The sequence below is a fragment of the Corvus hawaiiensis genome, chromosome Z (genome assembly GCF_020740725.1).
Source record: "Corvus hawaiiensis isolate bCorHaw1 chromosome Z, bCorHaw1.pri.cur, whole genome shotgun sequence".
Taxonomy (NCBI): domain Eukaryota; kingdom Metazoa; phylum Chordata; class Aves; order Passeriformes; family Corvidae; genus Corvus; species Corvus hawaiiensis.
This window is the reverse complement of record NC_063255.1, coordinates 9671434-9697576: the sequence shown is the minus strand read 5'-3', so window position 1 is coordinate 9697576 and position 26143 is coordinate 9671434. Positions and strand designations below refer to the sequence as shown.

The 26143-nt window shown below is 36.6% G+C and overlaps 1 protein-coding gene across 1 annotated transcript in view; it reads right to left on the bottom strand.

Moving 5' to 3' along the window:
- The window catches only part of HCN1 (hyperpolarization activated cyclic nucleotide gated potassium channel 1), a 207587-nt gene that overhangs the window by 75909 nt on the left and 105535 nt on the right, over nucleotides 1–26143 (bottom strand). The window contains exon 3 of the mRNA XM_048291595.1: nucleotides 18921–19082. Within this exon, the coding sequence (XP_048147552.1) occupies nucleotides 18921–19082 (162 nt within the window). The remainder of the gene's footprint in view (nucleotides 1–18920; nucleotides 19083–26143) is intronic.

The following is a 26143-nucleotide window of genomic DNA, read 5'->3' as shown; positions in this document are numbered from 1 at the left end:
TTTCCATCAGGAATTCAATTAAACTGTATTAATGTCTTATATAGCCATGAGTTATGGCTATATACTTATTTGCAAGTTATTATTATCAACTGGTTCTAGAAGACTTCTTACACTGAAGAGTTACTTATAATTTAACTAATCAAAAGGCATGCTGAGAAAAGGCTATACATGCATGTTAGTGAAATTTTTACCAGGTATGTGTGACATAGCTAGCAAAAAGGCCGTGTGTTTCCTTCCCTGTGTCACCTAGTTATGTGCACATAATACAACAATACAACTGGGCCTCTGTATTGAATCTGTCATTTCCTCAGTAATCCATATGTATATATTTTGATACAGATTTATGGTTTGCATACTTTTCCATCAGGAAGCTGCACAATTTTCTGCCTCTGGTATCATACAGTAACTTAGAATTACACTTTAGTTAAAATCTCAGACAGGAAATTGGAGCAAAATATCATCTCAGCATTTCAGCTTTTAAAGAAATTGTTTGAATTTCCAATGAATAACCAAGTAGGCCAAGGGGAATGGTGTCCACTATTTACTGTTTCAAAGCTCATGCAAATGCAAAACTACCATGTAAAACCTCTAGTTCTTATCACAGCTATTACTATTGTGAATATCTTGCTTTGTAAAACTAGTAAACAAAGGCAAGGTGGGATCAGACTTGGAAGACTAAAAATCCCGGTGTTCTAAAATTCTTAAGAAGTGCAAGGAAGAAGAGTCTATTTTAGGAAGTGTGCAAGTACATACGATTTAAAACAGAAAAACCCTGAATTGGTAAGCTCAGTGAAATAAGCAGATGTCTTCAGAAACTTCTGAACATTTCTCTCTGCTGATACGTGCACAGATAACAGATGGTGTAAGTGACTCAGCATATACTTTCAAGAGCAGTACTAGCAGGAAAAAAATTAGAAATTGTTTGGCATTGCATTCCACAGGAAAAGTGTGACTGGAGGAGCAATGACTAAATATTATATATTTACTCTGTTCAGAGTAGTTACATGACTTTGCTGTCATTACAGCTTGTTCATTTTTTGGTGCTATGTCTTTGGCACTAGCCATCAAACAAAAACACTGTGGCATGGCAGATCTTTCCTTTTATTTTGAATATTTTTCCTGATGCAGAAAAAATCAAACATTAATCTGTGAATACACTCCCCATTAAGAGCAAGTAGCCAGCGTATCTACTTGTGATCACCTAGAAAGGATGTAAGGATGAATAATTTTCATTGTAGTTATAATAAGTGTGACAATTCGTAAACAGCAGAAGGACAGATATTTGGTTTATGCATAAAGCCTGTTTTTTCACATATATTTGAGTTACTGTTCAAACAAATAGGCCCATTGCATTCAAAAGGATAAGATATGCTCACAATCTTGTAGGGGAGGCTTCCCCATGGGCTGCTCAGTACTGCTCTTCATTCCTTGTATCTGTGCATAGTTAAGAGGTACAGTAGTGAGTTTTTACCACTGTAAATATAAAGTTACAAAATAATAAATTAAGTCTTATGTGAAAAATACTTTTTCTGTTCTTTTGCCTGTGAATCAGCTCACTAATGACTCATCCTTTTATCTGGTCATTGTGCTCCCTTAATGGAACCCAAAAGACTGAAGAAATAACATTCCATGGCAAAGGATTATTTTAATAAGAATTTTAAGGGAATTTTAGCTTACAAAGATGTTAGAAAGCTTTTATGAAGTTTAGAGTAAAAATATTAAAAGTAAAAACTATATTTTTCCAACATGAAAATTTAACAGTGCTAGAAAACATTCCCCTATTATGGAATTTGACTGTCTATACAAAACACTTTTTCAGAAAACAGTGGGTTTGGCTCAAGTCAATTAATACTCTCCAGAACAGCTCCTGAACCAGCCACTAGCCTGAGAGTTAGCACATGTTTACCTGAGGCCCCTTTGCCTTGGTAAGTAAGAAATCCAGTTGCATGGAAGCAGGTTGTGGAAGCAACTGACTCCCAGGAGAAAAAACAGATGTGGTCATATTTAATCTATATATTTAATCTATCAGTACTGCCCCCTCATCAATCAGTCAGTGACCAACTAAGGGAAGAATACTGGGGAAATAATTCTTCCAAATTGTACCTGTTACTTCATCTCTTCCCTACCTCCTGGAAAAGCAAAATCAGAGTGCAGGGAAACAGACAGGCATTTTTAAAGGATTTATGTTTCAGTTCCGTAAAGAACTCTTGCAGGATGTGAATTGCTTCTACAAGAGGGGTGTCAGGGAGCTCTAGACTTTGCCAACAACTGGTGACTTCTTTTTTATACTCTGTTTTCAAACTGATCATCTTTAGCATAAATTGCTGCTTCTGGAGAGCATTCCTTCTCCCCTGATTTGAAATTAACTTAATTATTACATAATATATTTTTAAAAATAGTTTTTACAAATGTTACCACAGAAACTGCAGATGTTACCATGACATTCTATAGTGAACAAAGCTCCTTATTGAAATGTCAAATGAATTAAAAATCTGATCAAGGCAGTTGGCTTTTGTTTTCCTTTCTGATAATGCACTCAAATTTTGATAATGTTCAAACCACTCTGATTTTTTAGCCCAAAATTAACTTAATTGCCATTGTTTACAAGGGACTGACTGGAACAGTTATACATTGCCTGTAAATGGGAAAATATATTCTAATCACAGTAAGTATTGTGTGGTTACAGTAAGTGATTACAAGTGTATCTACAGGTTTCTTCTGGGCAAACAATGCATCCTAAAAAGAAACACTTTCTTACAGGAAAAAAAGAAAAAAAACACCAATACAATGGCATATCCAATAAAAGAATACATAAATCCTGCAAGATAGCATTTTTGATGAGCAACTTTGTTCATGAAATAGCTCTGTTCAGGAGAGGAAAAAACTCAGTGTGTATTAAAGACAATGTATCTCTTTGTTCTGCTCCTTTCATTTGGTGAACGGAGCTGAATATAATGTAAAACAGTTTATTTAACAAGCCTGAAGTATTGAATCAAACCATTTATGAAATGCTTTTACAATGCAATCACCAAGAAAAGCTTTGAATTTTTAAGAGTAGCTATCAGATAGTCAAGAATAGGCAGATGATAGTGTGGGCTTAATATAGAGCAGTTCTGGGAAACAGTTGAAGGAGTGAAGTGACATAAACCTGACTTGTGACTCCATAGTGTATGGCTTTATTCAAAACTGTTAGGAAGGATCTACACCATCACAGACAATATTTGCAACCAATTTAGGAAAGGGAACTTGGCAGAAGGAACTCAACCTCTCTACTATGTGAACAACTCAGACTAGACAGCAAATTATGTGAAGCATCCAATCCTAAATAAAATGACAAATGGAAAATTATGTAGTTTCGGAAGTGGATACTGAGCTTTCTGAGTGCTGCCACCATTCTCTTTGAATCAAACTGATTTTGAAGTTACATTTAAAAAAGGCAGGAAATAACAAACCTCACGAATGGCAGAAAATGCTATCATTAGGAAATATCTAGGCAAACTTGATACATAATTTGAAAAGTACATAGAGATGCACAGAATAATAGTATCCCAATGCTTTCTCACTAAGAATATTTCAAAACATTCAAACATTTTCCAAGACACACTTTCCTCCTTGTTCTATATACAGGCATACTCTAGTTAAATATAGTTCCTTTGTAAATATTTTTAAGAATGTGTCCTTAGGGGAAAAAAAATAAAAATAGTGGATTACAGTAGATTAAAATGGTCTAATATAATCTACTCACAAGGAGTCTGAATATGTTTTAATCTGCTTAAAAATCAATCAAGGTGAACCAATGCTACTTTGACACAGAGAATCACCATAAGGGTGGGATTGGGATTTGTGAGTTACTGAATGTAGTGCTTTAAAAACCAGGGTTTTTTCTCTAGCAAAGTGGCGCTTCATACCACATAGGCTAATTCAAGTATCATTTTGCTTAGTCTAAGGATATAATTTTTACCATTTTTTATTTAAGTAATGTATTTTTTAAGGCAGAGGATCATTGCTGGTTTTAAGCATTTTTTTTCACTTAGCTGGTACTTTTTTTGTCAGTTTTTCAATAAATTTCCTAACCTGATGCCTTTGAGACTCTAGGCTGCATCTGGTTAGTTTACAGTTCTTCAGGAAATTACCTTACTAAATATCTAAGCCCTCAAGAGGCTGTTCTGCATTTTTGGTAAATCACAATCCTTCATCAAGTACTACGTCCTACAAAAAGCTGTGCATTATTTTACTAGGCAGTAACAGCAGGAAGCAAAATAGTTCTGCAGCTGAAAACCTATTTTGGCTCTATGAAAAGAACAAACCTCAGTGTCAAAGCAAGTAGGCTGAATCTAGGTCAGAGGCTTTTTTTTTTTTTTTTCTGAGAACACATCTGAGTTTCCTGATGACCTTTTCTTAAACTCAGATGCCTTAAAACTGCAGGTGCTTACTAGAGTCTGCAAGATTTTCAAGGTAATATAATATAAAGGAAAATTATTTAGCAGCCTAAACACCACCCACAAAATGAGGTCTAGGCATTAAAAAAAAAAAAAAGGCAAACTTAGTGACTCACAAATATTTAATTTCCCTCCTCTAGCAAACAGCATTTAATCTAGAGGAGGTAAAATCATGGAAAAATATCCTGACCTTTGGGGTATGAACTTTGTATTCTGAGGGGAAGGAAGGGGAAAATGCTACTCTTTTATTATCCTTGAGGGAGTTAACAGAGCACTTGAGTGACCCTGTAGCATTCACCTAAGAGGTGTGGAGCAACCAGGTCCCAGTTCCAGCTGTAAAGACAGGGACAACCCTGTACAGCCATCAGTCAATGCCCACTTGGTCCCTCTAGGCTTTCTCAGGTACAGTCACCCCAGTGCGGGGTGCAGCATCAAGAACAGCCACCAATTTCAGCTTGAAACTGACAGTATGACAGTATGTCAGAGTCATGATCCTGGGACACTGTGCCTGTGCTTCTGGACAAATATGAACATGCAGTCAAAAATGACTGGGCAGACTACTAGAAGAAATACATACTGACAGCTGTTGGACACCAGCTGAGTTCCTCAGCTTCAAATTTCTGAAAACTGAAGGAAACATAACCCCATGCTCACTGTGGTTTTCCTTCCTGGGCATGTACTCCTTGCCACCCTTGGAAAGGGAACAGGGAGACTGCAAGCAGACACTCTGCTGGTCCCACCCGAATGAACTCCCAATAGCTCAGCCATTAACTGGGACACATTCAGTTTGTCTTCACATTCCTCTTGTTTCTCTGTCCAACTTTCTACCTGTTTAAGCAAGTCCAGAGGAGGACCAAAAATATGAACAAAGGGATGAACTACCTCTCCTATAAGAACAGGTTGAGATAGTTGAGATTGTTCAGCCTGGAGATGCTCTGGGAAGACCTTTTGGCAGCCTACCAGTACTAAGAGAGGGCTTATGAAAAGGAGGGAAAGGAACTTTTTAAAAGGACAGGTAGTGATAAGACAAGGAGAAATGGGTTTAAACTGAAAGACAGTAGTTTTAGATTAGATATTAGATATATAAAGAAATTCTTTACTGTGAGGGTGGTGAGACACTGGAACAGGTTGCCCAGAGAAGTTGTGGATGCTCCATTCCTGGAAGCAATCAAGGCCAGGTTGAATGGGGCCTTAAGAAATCTCTTCTACTGGAAGGTTTAACTTTTCTTCAGCCAACTTGCCCTCTCACAGTTCCATAGCAAGTACTTATGAAACAACTGTTTCATCCACAGAGTAATGGTAATGCCGTTTAATTACTTAGAAATGCTTGGAACACTTACAGGATACCTTCATAGCTACAACATAAAAAGTAAGGAAGTCTCTTGCTGCAATTAAGAGTTAAACTGCATCCTTTGATTACAGGAAGATCTGCAAAATTATCCTGCAGAGCTACTAAAACATCCACCTGGTGAGTGGCTCACAGGAATCCAGGTTCCTCAACAGCTAGATACTGAGGATGAAAATGCTCTCACAGAAACAGGTAAGGCTGAGGCAGATGGCCCAGACCAGAGGACAAACCCTGGGGAGAGGCCAGGCATGGGATGTCTAGCACAGTTGCTTGAGGGAGAGAGGAACAGCAGGAACACTGCAATCCTCAGTGATGGAAAATGAACAGAAGAGTAAAAGTGGATTGCATTTTTTTATTGTTTCACATGGATGTCTGCAATGACCAGTGGCTCCATTTTTCCAGAGTTTTGTTTGTGAGAACCAGCACTAAGAGAGAAAGACATCCCAAAATTTCAATTCAGCTGACGTTGGGTACTTCACTTTGATAGCTAAGTGAGTTGGCAGGTCTCCCTAGGCTCCCTATACAGTCAGTAAAAATCAGACTTCTACAGATGGTGATTCAGCATAGAATGTTAATGCAGGTGTTCTTTATCACCTCCAGGGGAGAACTTCTCTTTCCATAAGCTGCCCAGGATCCTATTCAGCTGAAGTTGCATCCATTATCTTCCTGAGCTTCCCTACTGGGCATACCTCTGTTTTCATGGATAGACTTGACACCCCATTTCTTCCTAGCTCCAATCCAGTGGAGGAAATAAAATTCCCTACAACAGCCTCTTCTCTCAAGCTCTGGTTTTATTTTATGATCCAAGTTTTTCCTATTGCAGTTGAACTTTTCAGTCAGATCAGGACATGAGTTTGCCCTTGCAAGTCTGACAAAAGTCAATGGGGCTCTGTAAGAGGTGCTGCAGATTTGACTTGGTGAATTCTGTTCCAGCACACTGGCTTTAATATAAGCATACTACAGTGAGATGGTATCATAAACCACAGATGGGAGCAGGTGAGAGACAAAAAAAGATTCTTAATGAGAACAGAGGAATGCTTAGAATGCAAACATCATAATTATTTACTTATATGGATAAAGTTATACAGCAGAGAGCACACAGTGAGAGAAGGAGTTCTTGGATTCAGGGCACATATTTGTATAGCCGTATATTGAAAGTATGACATTTACTTTGCTTGAAAAAGGTTGGGAAAGATATTAAACTGGAAACATCTTAAAGGACTCAGATTCTAAGGAAAATAGCATATATTTACCCAAAAATTGCATTATCTAACATGCAAATGGTTGGAAATCTTTCTCATCTAGAAGCTTCATGATAACTGGGCATGTGCTATATTTCAAGATTGATTTTAAAAATCTGATAATCCACAGCATATCTATTTAATATTAAGTAGAATCAAAAGAATAGCCTTTTTCTTTTTTTTAGTTTTTTTTTAGTTGGTTTTTAAAAATAAATGGAACCATTCTCTTCAGACAAGCTCAGTTAAGCTTTTGTTAAAACCAGTACGACAGCAATGTTTGAGTATTTTAATAAATCTAGCAAACCATGGCACTCAGCACATATATGGCACTCAGTCTGAACAGCGACAAATAACAATCATTTGTTTTTATTGCAACCATGATTTGCATCCTCCAAGCACACGGGTCAGACAAGTTAAAGCTGAGTTACAAATAAAAACAGCTTAACAATTCCCTCCAAAAAGTTACCGAGTGAAGCTTTCATTTCACTGAAAGTTTAAAATGGTCTTGAATTTAATCTCTGAATCTAATTTCAGATCACATGGCTACTTCTTCCTTCTGAAGTTTACATTAAAAATCCCACAATTTTTGTTAAAAAAACATAAAATATAGTAAAGTATTTTTCAAATCCAACCTTTACAGTCAAAACTGTGAAAAGGAACAAGATCGCTCAGTGGGAGGAAAGTCATCAGAGGATATACATCAAGGCAGCTTTCAATCTTCAAAACAGCAAAATCCCATGCTTTTTATGCTATCTTTTAAAATAAAATTTAAAGTCATTATTGATTAGAAACATACATTATATTGTATGTGGGTGTGTTTTTAATTGATACCATGCATGCTTAGTTTCCAATTCAGATTTTGCATTCAATATCACCTCTGTAAGTGAATACTTTAAATTTCATTTTTCTGTCTTTAACATTATTAATGAGGAAATTTTTAAGAATGTTTTCTACATAGTCTCTAGTCCATGTATTTTCTGTATGGGCAAGCAGTGAGCACTTTCTTATACCAAGTCTGAAAGATTTTAAAAGCAGAAGAGTAAAAACAACAAGCTTTGTTAAATCCTAGAAACCCTTCGTCTTTTATTTATCTGTACACATGCCAACTTTATGTTTCCTCATGTTGCAACAGTGAGTGCACTGGCTCATGCTTAGGAAAAAACCCAACTTCTGCTTCAGATGTTCTATTTCTATTTAAACTGTTGCATCCTTTCTTTTTCCTCCCCGTATCACTCCTCCCCATATGCGGGAGGATTTCCTTCACAAAAATTCAACAAAAGTGGCTTAGATTTAATATATTTTATTGATCTGCAAAGCACATTTACTTAGGAGCAATACACCATTTAGTCTGAGGGCACTTCCTCTCGGCATTTATATGTATCCTATATATTTATATATCCTTTCCATAAACAGCTTCTTTGTCAAGATACAGACTGCAAAAACCTTGGGGAACCTCATCCTTACTCCTTCATACAAGGAGTCTTGCTGCATGAGTAAAGCCATGACAATCAGAGTTAGAGAGTAACAAGAAGGTAAAAACACATTTCAATATTCTGTATTGCATCTGCATTTCATACAGAGAGATGGTGGTACAGGACAGGCAGCATTTAGGTGATTGGCATGGGTTATGAGAGCTCATACGGAGATACCAGCATAGGTCCAAAAAAATTCCAGGGCCAAATCTGTCCTTAACCTACTGGAAATGTAGCACGCCTACCCACGAGGGTACATTTCCAGCGTGAGCTCTTGCCTTTTCTCATCACACAAATCCTAGTTATATTTTGCTCCCACCAAAGGTTTTTACCACGGATGATAAACTTAATTTCTGAACGCGTGGAAAAAGCTATTACAATAAACAGGAAATGCCCTCAAATATTCTTCAATCAACATTGTTCTAGCAACATTTAGCTGAGTTTAGATTTGCCGTAACTTTTCTAGTTATGGCAAATAACTATGGCAAACTTTTCTAATTATCTAAGAGATCAATTTTAAGTCTTTTACTATTAGAGATAAGCATAGGGATATTACATATTACTGCAAAGAATGACAAATGAATGGTATACCACCTTTATTCCTGACCAGTACCCAATTACTCTTTGTAAAACTGAACTAGCAATCTGAGTGTACTCCACTTGAAAACACTGCTACTAAGTAGGCAGCAGTTCAAAACCAGTCATGTTAATTGCCTCCATATCTATACCAATATAGATAATCCTTTTTTGATTATATGTACTATTGTCAAAGTGCCAGGCTACCCTCAACTACAAGCTAATTTCATCGTCTTCCAAATATAAAAGATCATACACAGTAACTAAAATGATGTGATGGATTAGAAAGGGAACATGAGTCATTTGAGAAGAATATGGGCATTATTTTCTTACCTCATTCAAATGCCAGTTACTGGCTTTCAAAGAGATTGTTTCAGAGAAACTCTCTCATGTTAGCATCTCTCATGTTACCAAATTACAAGTAATATTGTGCTATTAAACAAGTCCTCATAGTGTTCATCTCTCACTGCTCCAATCCACTTCACAGGAGACTGTCAAGAATATTTTGTAATAAACTCCAGCCATTCAAAACAAAGAGAAAAAATTAAGGTAATATCAATAATGTTTTTATGAAATTTGGAGGAAAATGATTTTACGTTTGCAGCTAAATTAGATAGGTTGGTTTTTTGATAAATACTAGGGGTTTTTTAATGATAATATTGCTTTTTTCCTCACACGAGGAAAAGAAACCCACTGCAAATTATTAAATGTTGCATATGGGCCAGAGAAAGTCTTACCATAGGGCTTTGTTCTTTTCCTTATGCTATCAATAATATCTCCAAAAGCATAAATGAAACAAATATAAAAATCTAGATAGGAGAAAGAAAGCAAAATATATTTAAAGGGCATTCAGTAATTAAAGCTATTGATACAAAAAGTATTCACTGCTTGCTCTTACAAGTAGTATGTAAACATCTATACACACATCTAGAAGATATTCAAAATTTACTCATTAGCAACATTAAGTAAGATGCTGTTTATTATAGAGAATATAAAATTTTCCCTATACAAAATCTTTTCTATCATTTATATTAGATTCAATTTTCTGAAATTTTTAGATCTCTATTGGAATTAGTTCAGGTTGAGTCTGCTCAAATGAGTACATTTGCAGAAAGCAGGAAGAGCAGGAAAGCAAAAGGATGAGAGCAATCTTAAAGAAAATTATCCTACATTTTTAAAACAGGCAAAATACATGCAGCCTACACACAAATGAGTTGTGTACATCCCTGGTCTATATTTATAAGCAGAATTGGCAAAACCATTTCAGACATGAAGGAAAATTAGTAGGTTAAAACAAATGGAAAAAAATATAATGTCATGTATTTCCTGCTTTTCTCATGTTTTGGTAACCGGAAGTGAATGCAAATTGAGAATTCCAGTTTTACAGGGAAGCTTTTAACTTCATTCAAATTCAAATTAAAGGGAAAATATGAAATATTAAAGTTTCCATGGAGTGGAGAGAGAAGTTCAGAAATAACCACATTTAAAAAAGAAGCATTATAAAACCCTCTTTTCTCTCTCTGGGATTTTGGGAATCCAGATTACAGATCCTACAGACTACTGATATAGGTCCGGTAGACACAGACCTGTATCTCAAGTTTCTCATGTATCAGAGTGACTTGGTTTAGCATTACGTGAACCAGAACAAAGTATTTTCCTTTGATTTTTTCTAATGTGAAATGTAAGCATTCTAAATGTGCAATTTAAGATGGCCATTTTTTTATGCCTAATTGCATCCCAACAGAGACTTCTCTCCAGATGTACTTTAAATATTAGAATGAGTCAGATGTTGAATAGCCATGTGTAGAAAATTCAAATTTGATATGCCAAAACCCAACAGTTAATAGGAGTAAAATCAGAGCTCTTGAGAAAATCTGATTGTGATAATGACCCCTTGACAAAAATATGCAGCTTGTGCAAACCACATTTTTGTGCAGTCTTAAATCATACAGATCAAGAATTAGACTGTGCATTTTAATTAAGGTTTGCAGTTAAAAAGAGGAAGATTTACTGAAGAACAGCTGTATATGAATGGTATTCATCTGGATATATCTGCACTGGATTTATTCTGGGAAACCTGGTCTGGCATAAATATTCCAAGAGTTCAGTTTTTGGATACTCCAATCACAAGAGAAAAGGCCATCCATGAAGAGCTACTTCAGAATAATGGTTTCACATTTATATTCCAGTCCAAACCAGAGTACCACTACACGCAGAAAAACATTTTAAATTTACAGAGCAAAGTAGACTGATCCAGCTCCCCCCAGAAAAAAGGGAACACTTTCTTCTACAACAGAGAGGTGCTTACAACACCTCCTCAATATTTACTCCAGGGCAAATGTGGGATACAAAGTCCTAAAACATGACAGGTCCAATTTATGTTTTTACTTTAGTTCACATTTTTTTGCTAAAGAAATGGCTTATGGCACACTTTATGAAGTCTGTTATTTTTCCCTCGAATGTCTATCAAACACAACACTAGACTTCACCACATTATGTGCAATTTCTTGTATTCTTTCCAGTGTAAGGCTTACATAAAATATTTTGCAGTTTATAGTTACCAGAAATCCCTTCACAGTATAGTGCAGCATAAGCATTTATTAGTTGTGTTGATGTTGGGGTTTTAGGAGCTCTCTTGGTTTTTTTTTTTTCTGTCAAAGGAATTTTCCCCATTCGTGTTGCTAGGGGAGAAAACGGCTGGGTATTTAAGAAAAACAAAAGAGGTGGCCATGGGGTGGGGCGCATTTGGCTGCTCTTTTGTTTCACCTGGGTGTGTGGGCAGTCGGTCTCATGAGAGAGGCTGCTTTCTTTGGCTGCTTTTCCTTCTGCTGGAGAAGCCCCGGGATCCCAAAGCCGCCTTCCCCGCCCCACTCGGAGCCGGGCCGTGGCCGCCCTGCCCCACCGTTCCTTGGAGCCTTCGCTGCGTTGTAGCCCTGCTCGCTCTGCCTGCCCAGACCTCCGGGGGGGTTCCCCACTTGGATACACCTCGTCTGCCACCCAGATTTGTGCTCCTCCCTGCCGTTCCAGCCTGCCGTTCCAGCCTGCTGTTCCTGATGGTCCGGCCGGACACCGGGATCAGCTGCCCAGGGGTTTGTGAAGCTCCTTTGTCCCATCTCTTCCCGGGATCCCAGGCCGCCGGTGCCGCGTGCTCCCCGAGCTCGCTCCGGAGCGCCCCCTGCAGCCGCGGGGGAACCATCGCACCTGCCCTGCTCACCGGGAGCCGCCAGCGCCCCTGCCGGCTGCGAGCGGAACTGCACCCGAGGGGAAAGGGCCCGACAGCCGAGAAGGCTGGCACTGGGTTTGTGATTGTTTGCTGTTACTGCCAGAGTTATTGCTGTTTGTTTGACTGGTTCTACACATATAGATACATAATAGTAAAGAATTGTTATTCCTATTTCCCACATCTTTGCCTAAAAGCCTCTTGATTTCAAAATTACAATAACTCGGAGGGAAGGGGGCTTGCATCGGCCATTCCAAGGGAGGCTCCTGCCTTCCTTAGCAGACACCTGTCTTTCAAACCAAGACAGTTGATTCTTGAGGGAGAAACACGGAAACTAAATTTTGATGACAAACATGCAAGTTCTTCCTTGCATCTCCTCCTTGACATATTTCTACCAGCTCTTTTGAAAACAAAGAAAAAGTGTGGAAATTAGTTAGTCTCTTTTATCAACTTGTTTTTGTATGCTCCCTCTAAATAATTGTTTCATTATTCTCATCCCATATAAGGAAGACCAGCTTTCTATCGGAAAGAAACAGAAGCATGAAAGGCAGCCAACTAATTCATTACAGAAGTCATCCTCTTTAGCACCTATTATCACATCAGTAAGATAGTGCTACAGTCAACACGAACATGTGTCCTAATTTAGATCCTTCCTCTTGGTTGCATTAAGCACCAATATCTACTGAAATAAGTATCACAAGCAGCATCAAGTAAATACATCAATACTATAACATCAGTTTTAAGCATTTTAGTGAGAGTAAGGTTAGGTGGAAGGGCTTATGACAATAGTTGAGTTTGCAATGCTAAACAATGTTCAGAGTTGGTGGAGTTGTGTGATTACAACCAGGAATACCTTCTTTGAAAGATTATTTTCCCTTTTGAGGTAGTTATTATCCAAATATTCAAGTATAACTTTCCGTATTGTTAAACTTTTAGAAAGTTTTAAACCTCACTGTAATTGATTTTGCACCTTTATTTTTTAGTTCTAAAGGTTCTACATCTGAATTAGCTCATGTCATTAAGACAATAAAGTAAAATTTATAATCTGAGAAGACATTAATGGTAGAAATAATATACAGGAAAAAATCTCAATAACTTTGAGGCACAGGAAATCTAGTAACTGTTTTTATCTAAGCACATCAGAAACCTACTGACAAAAATGCACAGTCCAAAGTATACAAGACATCAAAAAACATACAAAATATTACACCAAGGAGATTGGAAGGAAGCAAGGAGGTTGTAAAGAAAAATTATTACTACTTCCCATTCTAGGCCTGCAAAAGCAGATGACCTGCTAACCTGTCAGAGAGCACAAAAAAGCATAAACCAAAACATAAGTGGGCTTCCTAAATCCTCAGCAATTGTTGTAAAAATGAGAACCTGATTTGTTTTTCTCTTCATTGATCACAACACACTGAATTAAATCAACAGTGTCCTCAGATACCATATTTCTCTAGTCCCCACTAGCTTGGCATAGAATTTTGGTATCACAGTTAATGCACCTCCTCAGTCTGCATTAAACCTACCTTGCCATTTAGCACAGCACATCCACAAGATTTTCCTCTGCAGTTTCTTTTACTGTCAAATCACACAAATTAATATATTCTCCCAAGCTAATATATTTTTAGGCCTATCACTTCATGCCAGACCAGTGAAACAGGTCATTACTTCATCATCTTAATGCAGGAGGAAGCAGACTGACCTCAGTGACTAGGTCACTGCTCAGGGCAGGAGAGACCAGTAGCTGAATTCTGAACAGCTGCACATAATAGAAGCAATGTAATTATTCACTGTAGATTCAAAAATATGTGTGTCTTAGTCCTAAGAATGTCAGTTACATATTGTTGTTACCAGTATTACCATATTTCCAAATTGCATTGCAAACAGAGTATCTGACTTGAGCGATTCCACTAATTTTGATCCCAGTCTATCTCTGATTAGTAATTGCACTTTTATCTGTTCCAACAAGCATTGCACTAACTAAATAGACACACATTAACATAAATATATTACTATAAAATACATTCGAATAGTAGCATACCTCATCTGATCCTCAGTGCCTCTAGTAATCAGATGATTCCCATATGGTCCATACTTTTTAAGTACCTAATATAAGACTATGGGATTTGATTTACATAAGCTTTTATTGCTCAGCATTGCAAATGAAATCAGAGGAATCTAATGCTTTAAATGTGACCCTGTGATATTTTATAATAATAAAAAGGTATTCAGAAACATTTGTGACGCTCTAAATGATGGCTATCACATAATGATCAAATGAAGAAAAAATCTCATGAGAAAATTGGCTTCCCTAATTGCCAACTATAGGGAAGAAGATGCTAAGCTGATGCATTATCCAAAAGGACAAAACCCAATGCAGAATAACTCTTCAAAAGACTATAATGAAATCCTTGAGTTCCACTAAGTAAAACAGAGATCTTACTGGGGAAAAAAAAAAAAGTGATTGTGTAATTGAAAATGGTGTTCATTAGTAAGAAATGTTGAGAATTATAGTTTTGGGTGGTATACTAAATAGCTTTTTTATATATTATATATATGTTAGCATAGTTCTTAGGGCATTATAAATCCTCACCATCTCCTGCCCTTCTGAATTTCCCTATCGAATATTCATTTAAGTAATTCATTTTATAATGAGAGAGACTACCAGATTCTACAGCAGAAATTCCCAAATTCTTTTACTAGCAATGCTGATACTATCAGAGATGAAGGTCTGATTTCCTTTGCCCTGAGGAAATTATGAGACACAAAGGGGCATCAGTACAATACAAAACCCCAGGTTACTAAATCCAAACCTAAAACACCCTGAGAGCTGCAAACAATCCAACTGCAAGGACAGAAAGGAAAAGACAAAACAAAATAAATCAGAGTACCTGAAGGGTTCCTGCTGAGCAAACATCGTCTGACTGCAAGGGGAAATGCCAGAAAAGTAAGGCCTTTCCAAAAGCTTTACAGACCCTTTTGACTTTTAAAAAACTCACCGTTCAAGTTAAATTCTATACCTCTCTGCTACTTTTATCTCATTAATAGAACATTATAAATAAAAAAAAACTGTGAAGGCCAGGTAAATACCTTGCTTAAGGGATCATGTGTTCTCCTAACCATACAACTAATTATTGCAAATACAGACAGGAAAATACAGGCTGGGAATCTTCAGATACTGTTAGTAATGATCTGCTGCAAGGGATGCTTTATTGAAGGCTGTGATGTTTAGATGGCCAGATGGCATCAGTGTCATTGCTCATCTGTACTTGCCTAGAAACCCTTTCCATACAAGACCTGACTAGGTGAGTTCATCAGCTGGGACTCACAGACCGGTTTTGGAATTACTGCGCCTGAAACTGAATGCAGAATCTGAGTTTGCACAGACTGAGTATGGCAGAAGACCACTGTGCTTTTCTGGTTTTGTGTATACCTAGTTTCAACTGCAAGTTTTACTCCTAATTTTCTAAGGAACTACTGGCTCAAACTCTGAGGCATGACAAAAATGTTTAGTCTATGAGTCATTATGGAAATACACCAGTCTAAAGCAATGCAAATCGGAAAGCTGAGGATAAATTACACAAGATAATAGGCTTTCTGAGCCAAGGAGAAATTAGGCAGCATCGTTAAGAAAGTCTGTGAAACTTGTTCAGAAAAGACCTTCTTTAGGAATGAAAAAATCCTGGTGTCAAAAAAACTAGGAACAGCTTCAAAGAGCTATATTCCCTCCTACAAGTAATTGACTCTTATTTTGTTTGTAATAAGGGCTGGAATGTGACTTAAAGTGTGGGGGGAAAAGAGCTGCTACTTATTTTCATTTTATATTTACCAGTGTTCTTATTTTTAATGACCAGTACACTGATATTCTGGAAGAGGTCAGCTCTGGCAGTCATTTCATAGCAAGATGAGGGCCTATGTTAGGAATTGGCCAAGAAGGTCAAGCTTAGTGTACAGATGCAATATGGGCTCATAATAATTACTATTATGGAAGAGAGTACGCCAATGGGATCTGAACAATTTTGTTGAACTACTTATGCTGTAGGTTGGTACAGTACTAACCAGTGGTGATCTTATCCCCTTTTACAGATAGGGCTTTCCATTTTATAGTCTTCTTTGTGTTGGACTATGATGTTTTTATTAACCTTTCAAAGATAAAAATCCAACTAATTTGTTTTGTTTTAATTGCATTCAGTCACGTCGTTCAGAGAACTAGTAAGCAACGTGCAACTTGGGTTCATTTTCCTATTCCTCTGTGACATTAAACTAAATCTGTGTTATTTTCCTTTACCGTATTTATAAATTAAAACCATGAGCATGCCTGTGGAATTTGGGTAGTTTTGTGTATCAGTTCAAAAACAGAAGAAACAGCTTTCAAGAGAAGGCTTTTAAAAGTTCTTGCATTCTGCAGCCTCAAGCAACTAATGTGCAAGACAGAAAGGAACTGTGGACTGGAAGAGTAGGCTGGGCTGTGTCAGTTGAGGAGACAGCATGTCATCCTTCTGACGTCCTTACTTCCTTTATCATCAGATTACCTGCAAATGCTTTGACTCACCACTGACTTATATTGTGGAAAAACTGACTTTTTCTGGGTGAGCACACATCGGTTTGAGTAAGTCTCCAAGCAAGCCAATGATTGCAATGAACAAGTTCAAAATTTTACTTTTCGTCCAAGCCCCAGTACCTGGTGCAGTCATTTCAGTAACAAAGGTTAAAATTCAGAGTACATTAAATTGTTAATATTCTACAGCATTCTGGGAGAGTAAGGTTTCCCTCTTGCCAAAGCTCTTGCAGTACCAGGAACATGAAACCCTTCCAAACTCCAAAGTCAACTGTCAGTTAGACTCTGAATACACCAGAAAAGCACATAACCATCATCATTATCATCAACATCCTTCTGTTATCTCTATCATTTTAGAGGACTGATATTCCATGGCAGCTTCCGGGTCTATTTTCAGTGCTAAAGAATTCATTCCCAGAGCCTGGAAAACAATCAAGAAATGTCTTGTAACACCATGACACAGTCAGAAGAAAGGTCTAGCTAGATGTTTTGCCTAACAGTGGTCTTAAATATGCTCCTGATTGCAGGTTGTCAGCCCACCATTCTTTCGCTTGCCACTGGCCTAAAAGACTGTCTATGCTGTGAACTTTATATTGAAATTTCTCCTCAATGTTCATTCAACATAAACAATTTAGTTGCTGTCAGAAAAATTTTATAGGTGCAACTTTCAGAAAAGATCTTTCCAAGATTATGTGGACAGTAGAAAGAGAGTATTGTTTCCATAAAAAAAAAGCCCTGAATGTTGGTAGGCAGAAAGAAAGCTCTGAGCATGTGCATAGCGTGTACAGCTTACTTAAGACTGAATGTAGCTCATAAGGAGCAGAGAGAATTTAATAGTTCAGTGTTTTCTAAAAGTTAAATACTTCAATTAAGTGTAATCCAAGGCTTCCTTTCACGCGCTAGCATGATTTTCATCCAGATCTTTAAAAAGCTGATAGAAAATTTACGCTTTGCAAATGTGAATGGAAGATGTTAGAAAGCAGAACACAGAATATAGCAGAATGGAAAGATGTGCCAGTCAGCACTGCGGTGACCTACTTTTATTGCAGCAATCCCATTTTTGAAGATACGTCAGTATTTTTTTTAGAAAAGCAGGCACAATGAGATGTCAGCAAACATGCTGCTTATCATTAAAGATGTTGCCTGATGACTGCAAATACTTGTCTGCATGACTGACAATCTTAGTCAAGGAGCTCCGACATTAATGTGCAGTACCATGTTCCTAAAGGGACAAATACTGTTATGATTCTACAGTAGGAATATGTGAGACTGAGCAAGATGCCCATCTACAGTAAAGGTGATGGTTAATAGATCCTAAGATTACAAAAACCAGAGAGACACATATTTTCAGATTACCAATAAGGGAGCTTCTTGGGGCTTTTTTTTTTGGCTATAGGCCCATTCCGACAATTTCACTGTATTTACTACAAAAATGTTCTATATACTGCTGCATTATCTGGCTTGATAAAAAATTTGTATTTTTCACAGCCATTGTCCTTTAAGTAGAAAGTCATTACCTGTCCTTATAAATAACACAGTCACATTCTGTCCTTGAACAGTCTGTTCTCACACAGAAAATTATCACACAGCTGAGTCTATTTATCTTATTTTACTTAGAAAAATCTTGATCTGTGCGTTGGGAACAATGGATCATTACGTAACTCAGAAGTTTACAAACTGAGGAAAACATTAGATGAAACTAACGCCAATAATCTACCTTCAGTAGCATTCTGAAACTATGGCCTAAACTGGAAGCACTGGTGAACTGAGTGTTTCCATATTTCTTTTGGGTGGCTGTTTTTAGTGAATAAGGGTTAATACATTATACTGACTTTAAAACTGAAAGCATTTTCTGGCTCATTTACTGACAACGAGTCAATATAATTTTATTGACCATGAGGACTACAGAACAAACTTTAGCAAGTGAGCCAACAAAATATGAGAGTAACCTTGAATAAATTGCAGGGCAGCATAGTACTAGGCATGTGTTTTTACTCTAAATTCTGAAGCTAAGTGTTTAGAAAAATAATGTTTAGAAAGCACAATGAAAAATGAACAATACTTACAACCATACCGTTTAGGGACACCCAGCAATCTGGTGGGAAATCCTGGAGTAATGGTACTAAAAACTGTAGACAACCATCCCAGTGGCACAGCAGGAGCATCATTCCAATCAGATTAAAGATTCTCACCACTGCACTGGCCAGATCGTATGTCATGTGGAAAATCTGCAGACAAAAATTACAGGTGATGTACATGTTGCAAATCAGAAATAAAACTCATTTTATTCTCATCAGGCAAGTTAAAGAAGTGTCATCCTGAACTTCTAAAAAAGCTGAGGTTTCTAAGGAAGGATCATTAATTTGAGCACATTAATTTCAGCAGAGAACCATACTGACACACCTGGCTCTTGGATGCATCCCGGTGTTATGTAAGCTGCTGAAAAAGGCATATATTGGCTAGAAGTCACTCACTAAAGTGTTTTCTTAAAGACTCCAACTCCTTTCAATTGAAGCAAGATTCACAAATTAAAAAATATTTGGGTAAAGCTAGTGACACCGTTAGTTGCCTATGAACTTGGTATTTAAATACCCAAAAGCAGTGGGAGATTTAATGACCCCTTTAGAAGATTCACTTTTGCTTTAAATGCACAAAAATCTGAGTGAAGAAACAATACCAGCAGTGTTACATTTTTTGGTTTCTACTTCTATACTATTAATCCAATTTGCATATACCAGTTCCCCAATCAAAAATGACAAAAAGGTAGTGTATAGCTCTTAATCATTGGCATTTCCCTAAAATACTGATAATTCTGTGGCTACTACATCTGTAGTATGTATGTTCATATCAAACTAATACAGTAAGTTGGATTTCAAAGCATTCCTCCATTCTTAAGACACAAACCATCTGCATCTGAAAAGCGTCTTACAGTAAATCACATATAAAATTCTCAAAAACAACAGAGGTTTTTCATGGGAAAATTTGTTGGACAGAATTTTCATGAAAAGCAGCAGTCAGCTGCCAAATATCATAAAAAAATGCATTTAGTAGTTCTCTATTATTGGTTTTAATGTACTTCCAGTCTATAAATACAGACATATTCTGTACTTTTTACACAATTCAATCAACTAAAAGTAAATATATAAACATATAAATATATATAGAAACATTTTAATATGCATGATTTTCACTATGAAGGAGCTATATTTAGAAGCTGAAGAATGGCCAGTTGGTATTTCACGGAAGTATAAAATACTATTTAATAGTGTGGCTAGACATAGAAATCAGAGGATTTAGGACTGAAGACATCAGATTGCTAGAGGTATATGGGCATACTGGCACATGACATTTTGTGTTTGTAAATAAAAGAATTCACACATGAAAGAGGGAATGTTTGTGTCCTAACCTTTACATATCTAAACTAAAAGCAAAAATTAAGTACCCACATTGTAAATGAATTTATATATGACAAATGCAAATATGGAGAGCACATTGTGATGTCTTCAACTTTCTGTTAGTGGGAGTTGGTCATTGCTTGAAAATGGCAGTCTATGTTTTGAGTTCCAAAAGGCAAAATCTGCATATTAGAAACATACCTCAAATATTAACACTATGTACAAAACATGTTTTCAGTTTAGGGGATTTAAAGAGAATATATTCCAAATTCCAGTTCAACAGTCATTGGAAACAGATGCTTGTAACATAAATCCTATCCAAATACCATCTAGCTGCTGTCAAAATTGGGAAGATAACACTGATATTTAGGAGATACCGTAAACAGTAAGAAAGTGTCACTATTACACATTTTTCTTGCTAAGAAATGTGTTTATGTTACAGCTATTTCAATAGCTTCAATTTCAGTAGCTGTTATGAACCAAAAGAGTGGATGTGTGCACTGAAATAATCTTCTTTTGAAGAACTGGAAAAAATGGCAAGTATTACTACTGGTTTGGAATACTAGCACTCATTTAGGTTGTACTTTGTCCGCATGGTTCCTATACTACAACTGCAAATAGCAGATAATTTCTGATCACATGGAAAGTGTCAGAAATTTTCCTTCATATTTCCCATTAGGCTTTACTGTAAGAGACCCAGGGAAAGACCTGATTGTCAAAACTCTTCAGAGTCCAAACCAAGCAGTCACATATACCCAAGACTCCTGAATCCTCATTTGGCCTCTTCAACAATGGGCTTAGGCACTGTGCTGTTGGGCTTGGGCTTTTCGAGGACCATTGCATCTTGTCACTGTTTTCTTCAAAGCCTTTTCATTATCAGTGTGCCTCTGAAGAAATGGTCACATATTCCAAGAATGCTAAAATGTTGAAAATTTTGTATGAAACCAAATCCATCAAAGGAAAATATTGCAACAGTCTGTGTAAAACACTGCAAACTTCCATCATTTCTGAAACTGCTCCAGAAGTAGTTTCTGTGAAGCTTAGTGCTCCATGTTAAAAATGCTTGAACATATCCAGGATGTTATCTAGATTGCATAACATGGTAATATTTTATCAGCATTTCAAACATACCATTCTTTTATCACTTATCTTTTGCTTATACAGTCTAATATTTGTGTAGTCTATCCTAATAACTGTGATGCCTCTGTGTTAAAGAAGTTAACTTCAACACAAAAATCTTAAGCAAGTGTTGGAAAAACCTTTAAAAATAATCTCTGCATATTCACTTTCCAGCAAATAACAGCAGGTTTTTTTTCACGAAGGAATTTATGGAAATGCATATTTCATTGGAAAAAAAATTAAATACTGCAAGCATACATTGTACAATGTAAACAACAATATTTGCCCATAGTATTGTATTGACATATTTATACTTGTGGGTGGGAGGGGTGGGATGTGTTGATTTTTTTTAAACTAATAACCAAAATGCCCTGTGGACTGAAGTCATACATTGCATGTTTAATGTTCTCCCGTTCAGGAATTGATTGTGATACATTGAAACAAGAGTAGCAAAAGAAGTCATATTTTTATAGCTTATTTTTGGTAATCGCAAATTACAATTCCTGTATTAATGAGCTAAACCGCATTAAAACTCCTAGGAGATATGTGAAGTGTAGTTTTCTCAGAGATAAACTGGAGCACAGGAAACTAATGCCATGCATTTGAGCAAATGGTGGCTTGCCCATCAGCTGGACCTCCAGCAAATCTAAGACCACAAATCAATTCACCTTGATTCTGCAGTACAGATATGTGCTCAAATCTCTCTGTTTCAATGAATTTCTTAACAAAACTATTACTATTAATAACAATATAACAATACTATTAATAACAAAAAGAACTCAAAGACTTGCACACAACTAAAGTTAAGCTCCTAAGCCCTTCACTCATGCAGATAAATACAAATGGCTATCATTAAACATATACCATGCAAAAATACCATGGAAATAAGCAGAAATTACAACTGCAAAACATGTTTGAAAATCTGGCTGCTTTATTTATTTATTTATTAGATTCTTAATTTCATACCTAAATATGTAGGTTTAACCAGGAAGAGCTGTAAATTTTGGACAATGCATTTCTAAAAAATTAATAGAATTACTTAAGATTACTGCACCTGAGAAAAAATTACAATTCTCCTGAGAAAAAACTATTCCCACAGTTTTGTTTCATATAATAGGAAAGATTTCATAAATATTTCTCCTTTTCATTACTACTCAGCTCATTACTACTCAGCTTCATTTCAATTACACATGATAGTTTTTATTATCATGTTTGTCTGCTTATGTTTGGCTATAATACTGCCATTTTTCACAGTTTCCATACACTTGAAAAATGTTTAATAAAATTTTAGCCTGTGAACTTGCTTCTAAGAACTCATAATTTCTTCCTAAATTAATTTTACAAGCTTTTATCAATAGCCTGGAAACCTTAAATTTTTTCCTGAATAACTGACAATGCCTCTGACAATGGCTGAAATGGAACCACAGGTTAACAGTTTCCATTATTTTGGCACAGTATTGCTCACAGGGAATAAGAAATTGCTGAAGAAGTCAGACTTCACATGTTTTATCTCAGTTTTCACTCACACTTTATTAATGACTCCTTTTATTCCCATGTAAGAAGCAGAAAGCAGGCTGTTCCTTCCTCACATTTATAATGGAGTGTATATATCAAACTGGTCCTGCTAACTTTGATTTCTGAGCTTGAGACAGAAAAACTATTCCAGTCTTACCAGCCCACATGCTTAACTGTATTTGAGGGCTGTCATATTCAATTAACAGCACACGTATAGTTTAACTAAGTGAACACAAAATTTGTTGAACTGCTGTCGTGGAATGCATAGGTTACCTCTTCTGCCTTCTGATAACTGGCATGTAATATTTGTTCAGTTGTGATTTTTAGTTCCATTCAGAATCATACAATCATAGAACCACAAAAAAGATGGAAATGACCTCGAAGATCAGCAAGTCTAGCTTTTGACCAAACACCACCATGCCATCTAGTCCATGGCACCAAGTACCACATCCGGTAGTTTTTTGAACACTTCCAGGGATGGTGACTCCACTGCCTTTGATTTTTAGATTCAGTTTATATAAATATTGGTTAATATAAATTATCAGAATTTAATTCTGATTAAATGAAAAAATTTCTTAGAAAAACTTAATTCAAATCTCAGATCATTGAGTTCATGAGGTGTCATGAGACACCTCTTCCACTTCTCAGAAGTACTAAGGGTGCTTAGCACCGCAAAGCTCTCTTAGGTTTGGTCTTCAAACTAAGATCTGCACCATGCCTTGGGAAGTATGAAATGGCACTTGCACCAAGTGAGCTGTGTGTGGAGCCTGGAATGTTAAACAGCCACAGTGGGGAAACAGGGAGAGCCACACATGTGCAGCTCTGGAAGGCACGCTGAAACCTGCACTTAGAGCAACAGTGAAACTCCAGGCTAGACTGCAGGGCAAAATAACAGTTATAAAAGTGACAAGGTTTTGGTTTTTTTTTTTCAGTCTCTGAGTCAGCCCAAAATTATTAGGTTTATCCCTCAGAGCACCAACTAAACAGAGATCATAAACTCTAGGATCTGAATTTTCCTACCTGAGCTGAATGTTTACTTTTAAGATAGTACTTGCAACAAAGTTCCCCTGGAAATAAAGTAATATAAAAGGGAGAGCACAACGCCTCTTTTTGAGCATCCATCTCTCAATCTTCTTTAAACAATGAAAGGCAACCATGGCTTTTTTGTTTATCCGTTTCATATTTGACAAGTCAGCTTCAAAAGATATTCTTCATAAATATCACTTGGAATACCATAGGTCTGATTCAGCTCCTACCAAAACCAGTTTCTTTCAGAGTTGCAGGTTACCACACTCTACACTGGAAATATGTCTGCACAAGTAGAGGTAAACATGCATTGATTGAAATGCCTGGCTATGCCCTCAGGGTAACATTTTACACTCAACTGACTCCTGATATGTCTGCCTAACTTTATGATAAATAATTCATCACTGATAATTCAGTAGTGGGAAAAGGTATATATCATTATCTAATCCAATTGTATTTGTGACCTTAAGATGATGACAAATGCAAAGATCTGCTTCTGCTTTAGCTGGCCCTAAAGGGAAAACAGTGATTTAATAAACAGAGCAAACTATTTTTAATCAAACATATTCAGAAAAAAAGAGCTGAGAATGGCCTGTTTTATGTGACCTTTAAAATTTGTTACTTTCTAGATGGAGTCAATCTGACATTGGGTTTTATAATAGGAGTCTCATTTATTCCAATTCAAGGAAATGTACAAATAGAAGCCAGCTTCTGCTGATCAAAAAGAACAGCACAACAAAATAGAAATATGACAGGTTAAACCTGACAGCATTAATGTAACTAATTTGCTGAAGGAATATTTAGGCAAGACTTGAAAGGGTAATGTATAACCAGGAAGCAATATTTATTTACCACATATAAATTCTGCAATATTTATTTTCTACTGTAAATTGGCCAATGCCATACTAAATATCAATTCTCACACAGAGGGCATGCCTTCCCTGTCATAATGTGTGGTTTTTCTATCCTTGTGTCATAAATGTGTGGGACCTGTCCCGACATCTAAATAGAGAGGAGCAGTCGCTTTATCTCCACAATGAAAAAAGCAAGCAAATGACAAAGTATCCAGGATTCTGAAATAAAATAACCAGTGCAAATTCTCACTTGTTTCTACAGAGGTGGAGGTCTCATTCATCACTTACACTGATGACACAAAGTAACTTATTAGGCTAAGCTTTTATCTTAAGTGAAGCAAAGTAAAACAAAAAACATTTCACAGCTGTCAGAAAGACATACACATGCAATACTAACAGCATGCCTCTGTGACAAAGTTCAGCTGAAACTCTTCTCCTTAAGTCATAGTACCAAACTGAGTGTGACCATATGGCAAATAATACTGGAACTGTACATGAACATAGAGATTGACAGCTTTGGCAGCTTGATGTGTAGGTCTATTCCCACTTCAACATTATTTCAAACATCAGCATCACCTGAACTTCAGCTCAAGCTTCTTGATGGGTCAAGTATCTTCACTGACAGCATCACTGAACTCAAGCTGGAGACCTCTGAGCATGGAACTGAGCTAGAAGGGACATTTATTATTTTTCATAATTATTATATCTTACAAAGAAGGCAGCTAGGAGATATAGCCAGTTTCTAAATGGCCAAAATTATTATTTAAGATTTTTCTTACTAGCTGAGCAAGAGGAATTGTTTCTTTTATTAATGTGAAGATGTACTTTGGCAGCAACAAGAGAAGAGAAATAAGATATTTCCCATCACTCTTCACCACAGCAGGGATTCCCACTACACCAAAAAGGCAGTTGAACAAGAAATGTGAATCCTAAAAAATATCACTGCTTGCAACTTTTCAAACGTCAGATACCTGACTGCATGTTTAGAAATTAGTATCAGATTCTGAAGTCTATGTTCCCTAATTTTAACAGACTTACACGAGCAGTTTTCATCCTTAGTGAATCTGAAAAAAGTAATAAATACCAGACTTACATTTAAAAAGAAATCTACCATAAAATATACCTAAATGCCAAGACAATACAGGGAGAACCTTAGAAAGTACCAAAGTCTTCACAAAAAATGCATGCCTGATAAAATTAATTCTACAACATTTTTGATCATTCAAGTCTCTCAAACCCTGAACCCATTTTTATCTCCCATTTTAAGGCATAACTTTGGAGGAAATTACACTCTACCCTCAGCACACTAGATCTTTTCCTCAGAGACAGGTATTTAGGAGAGGGAACAGGGTAGTGCCCTGACTGTACCTTAGACTGAAA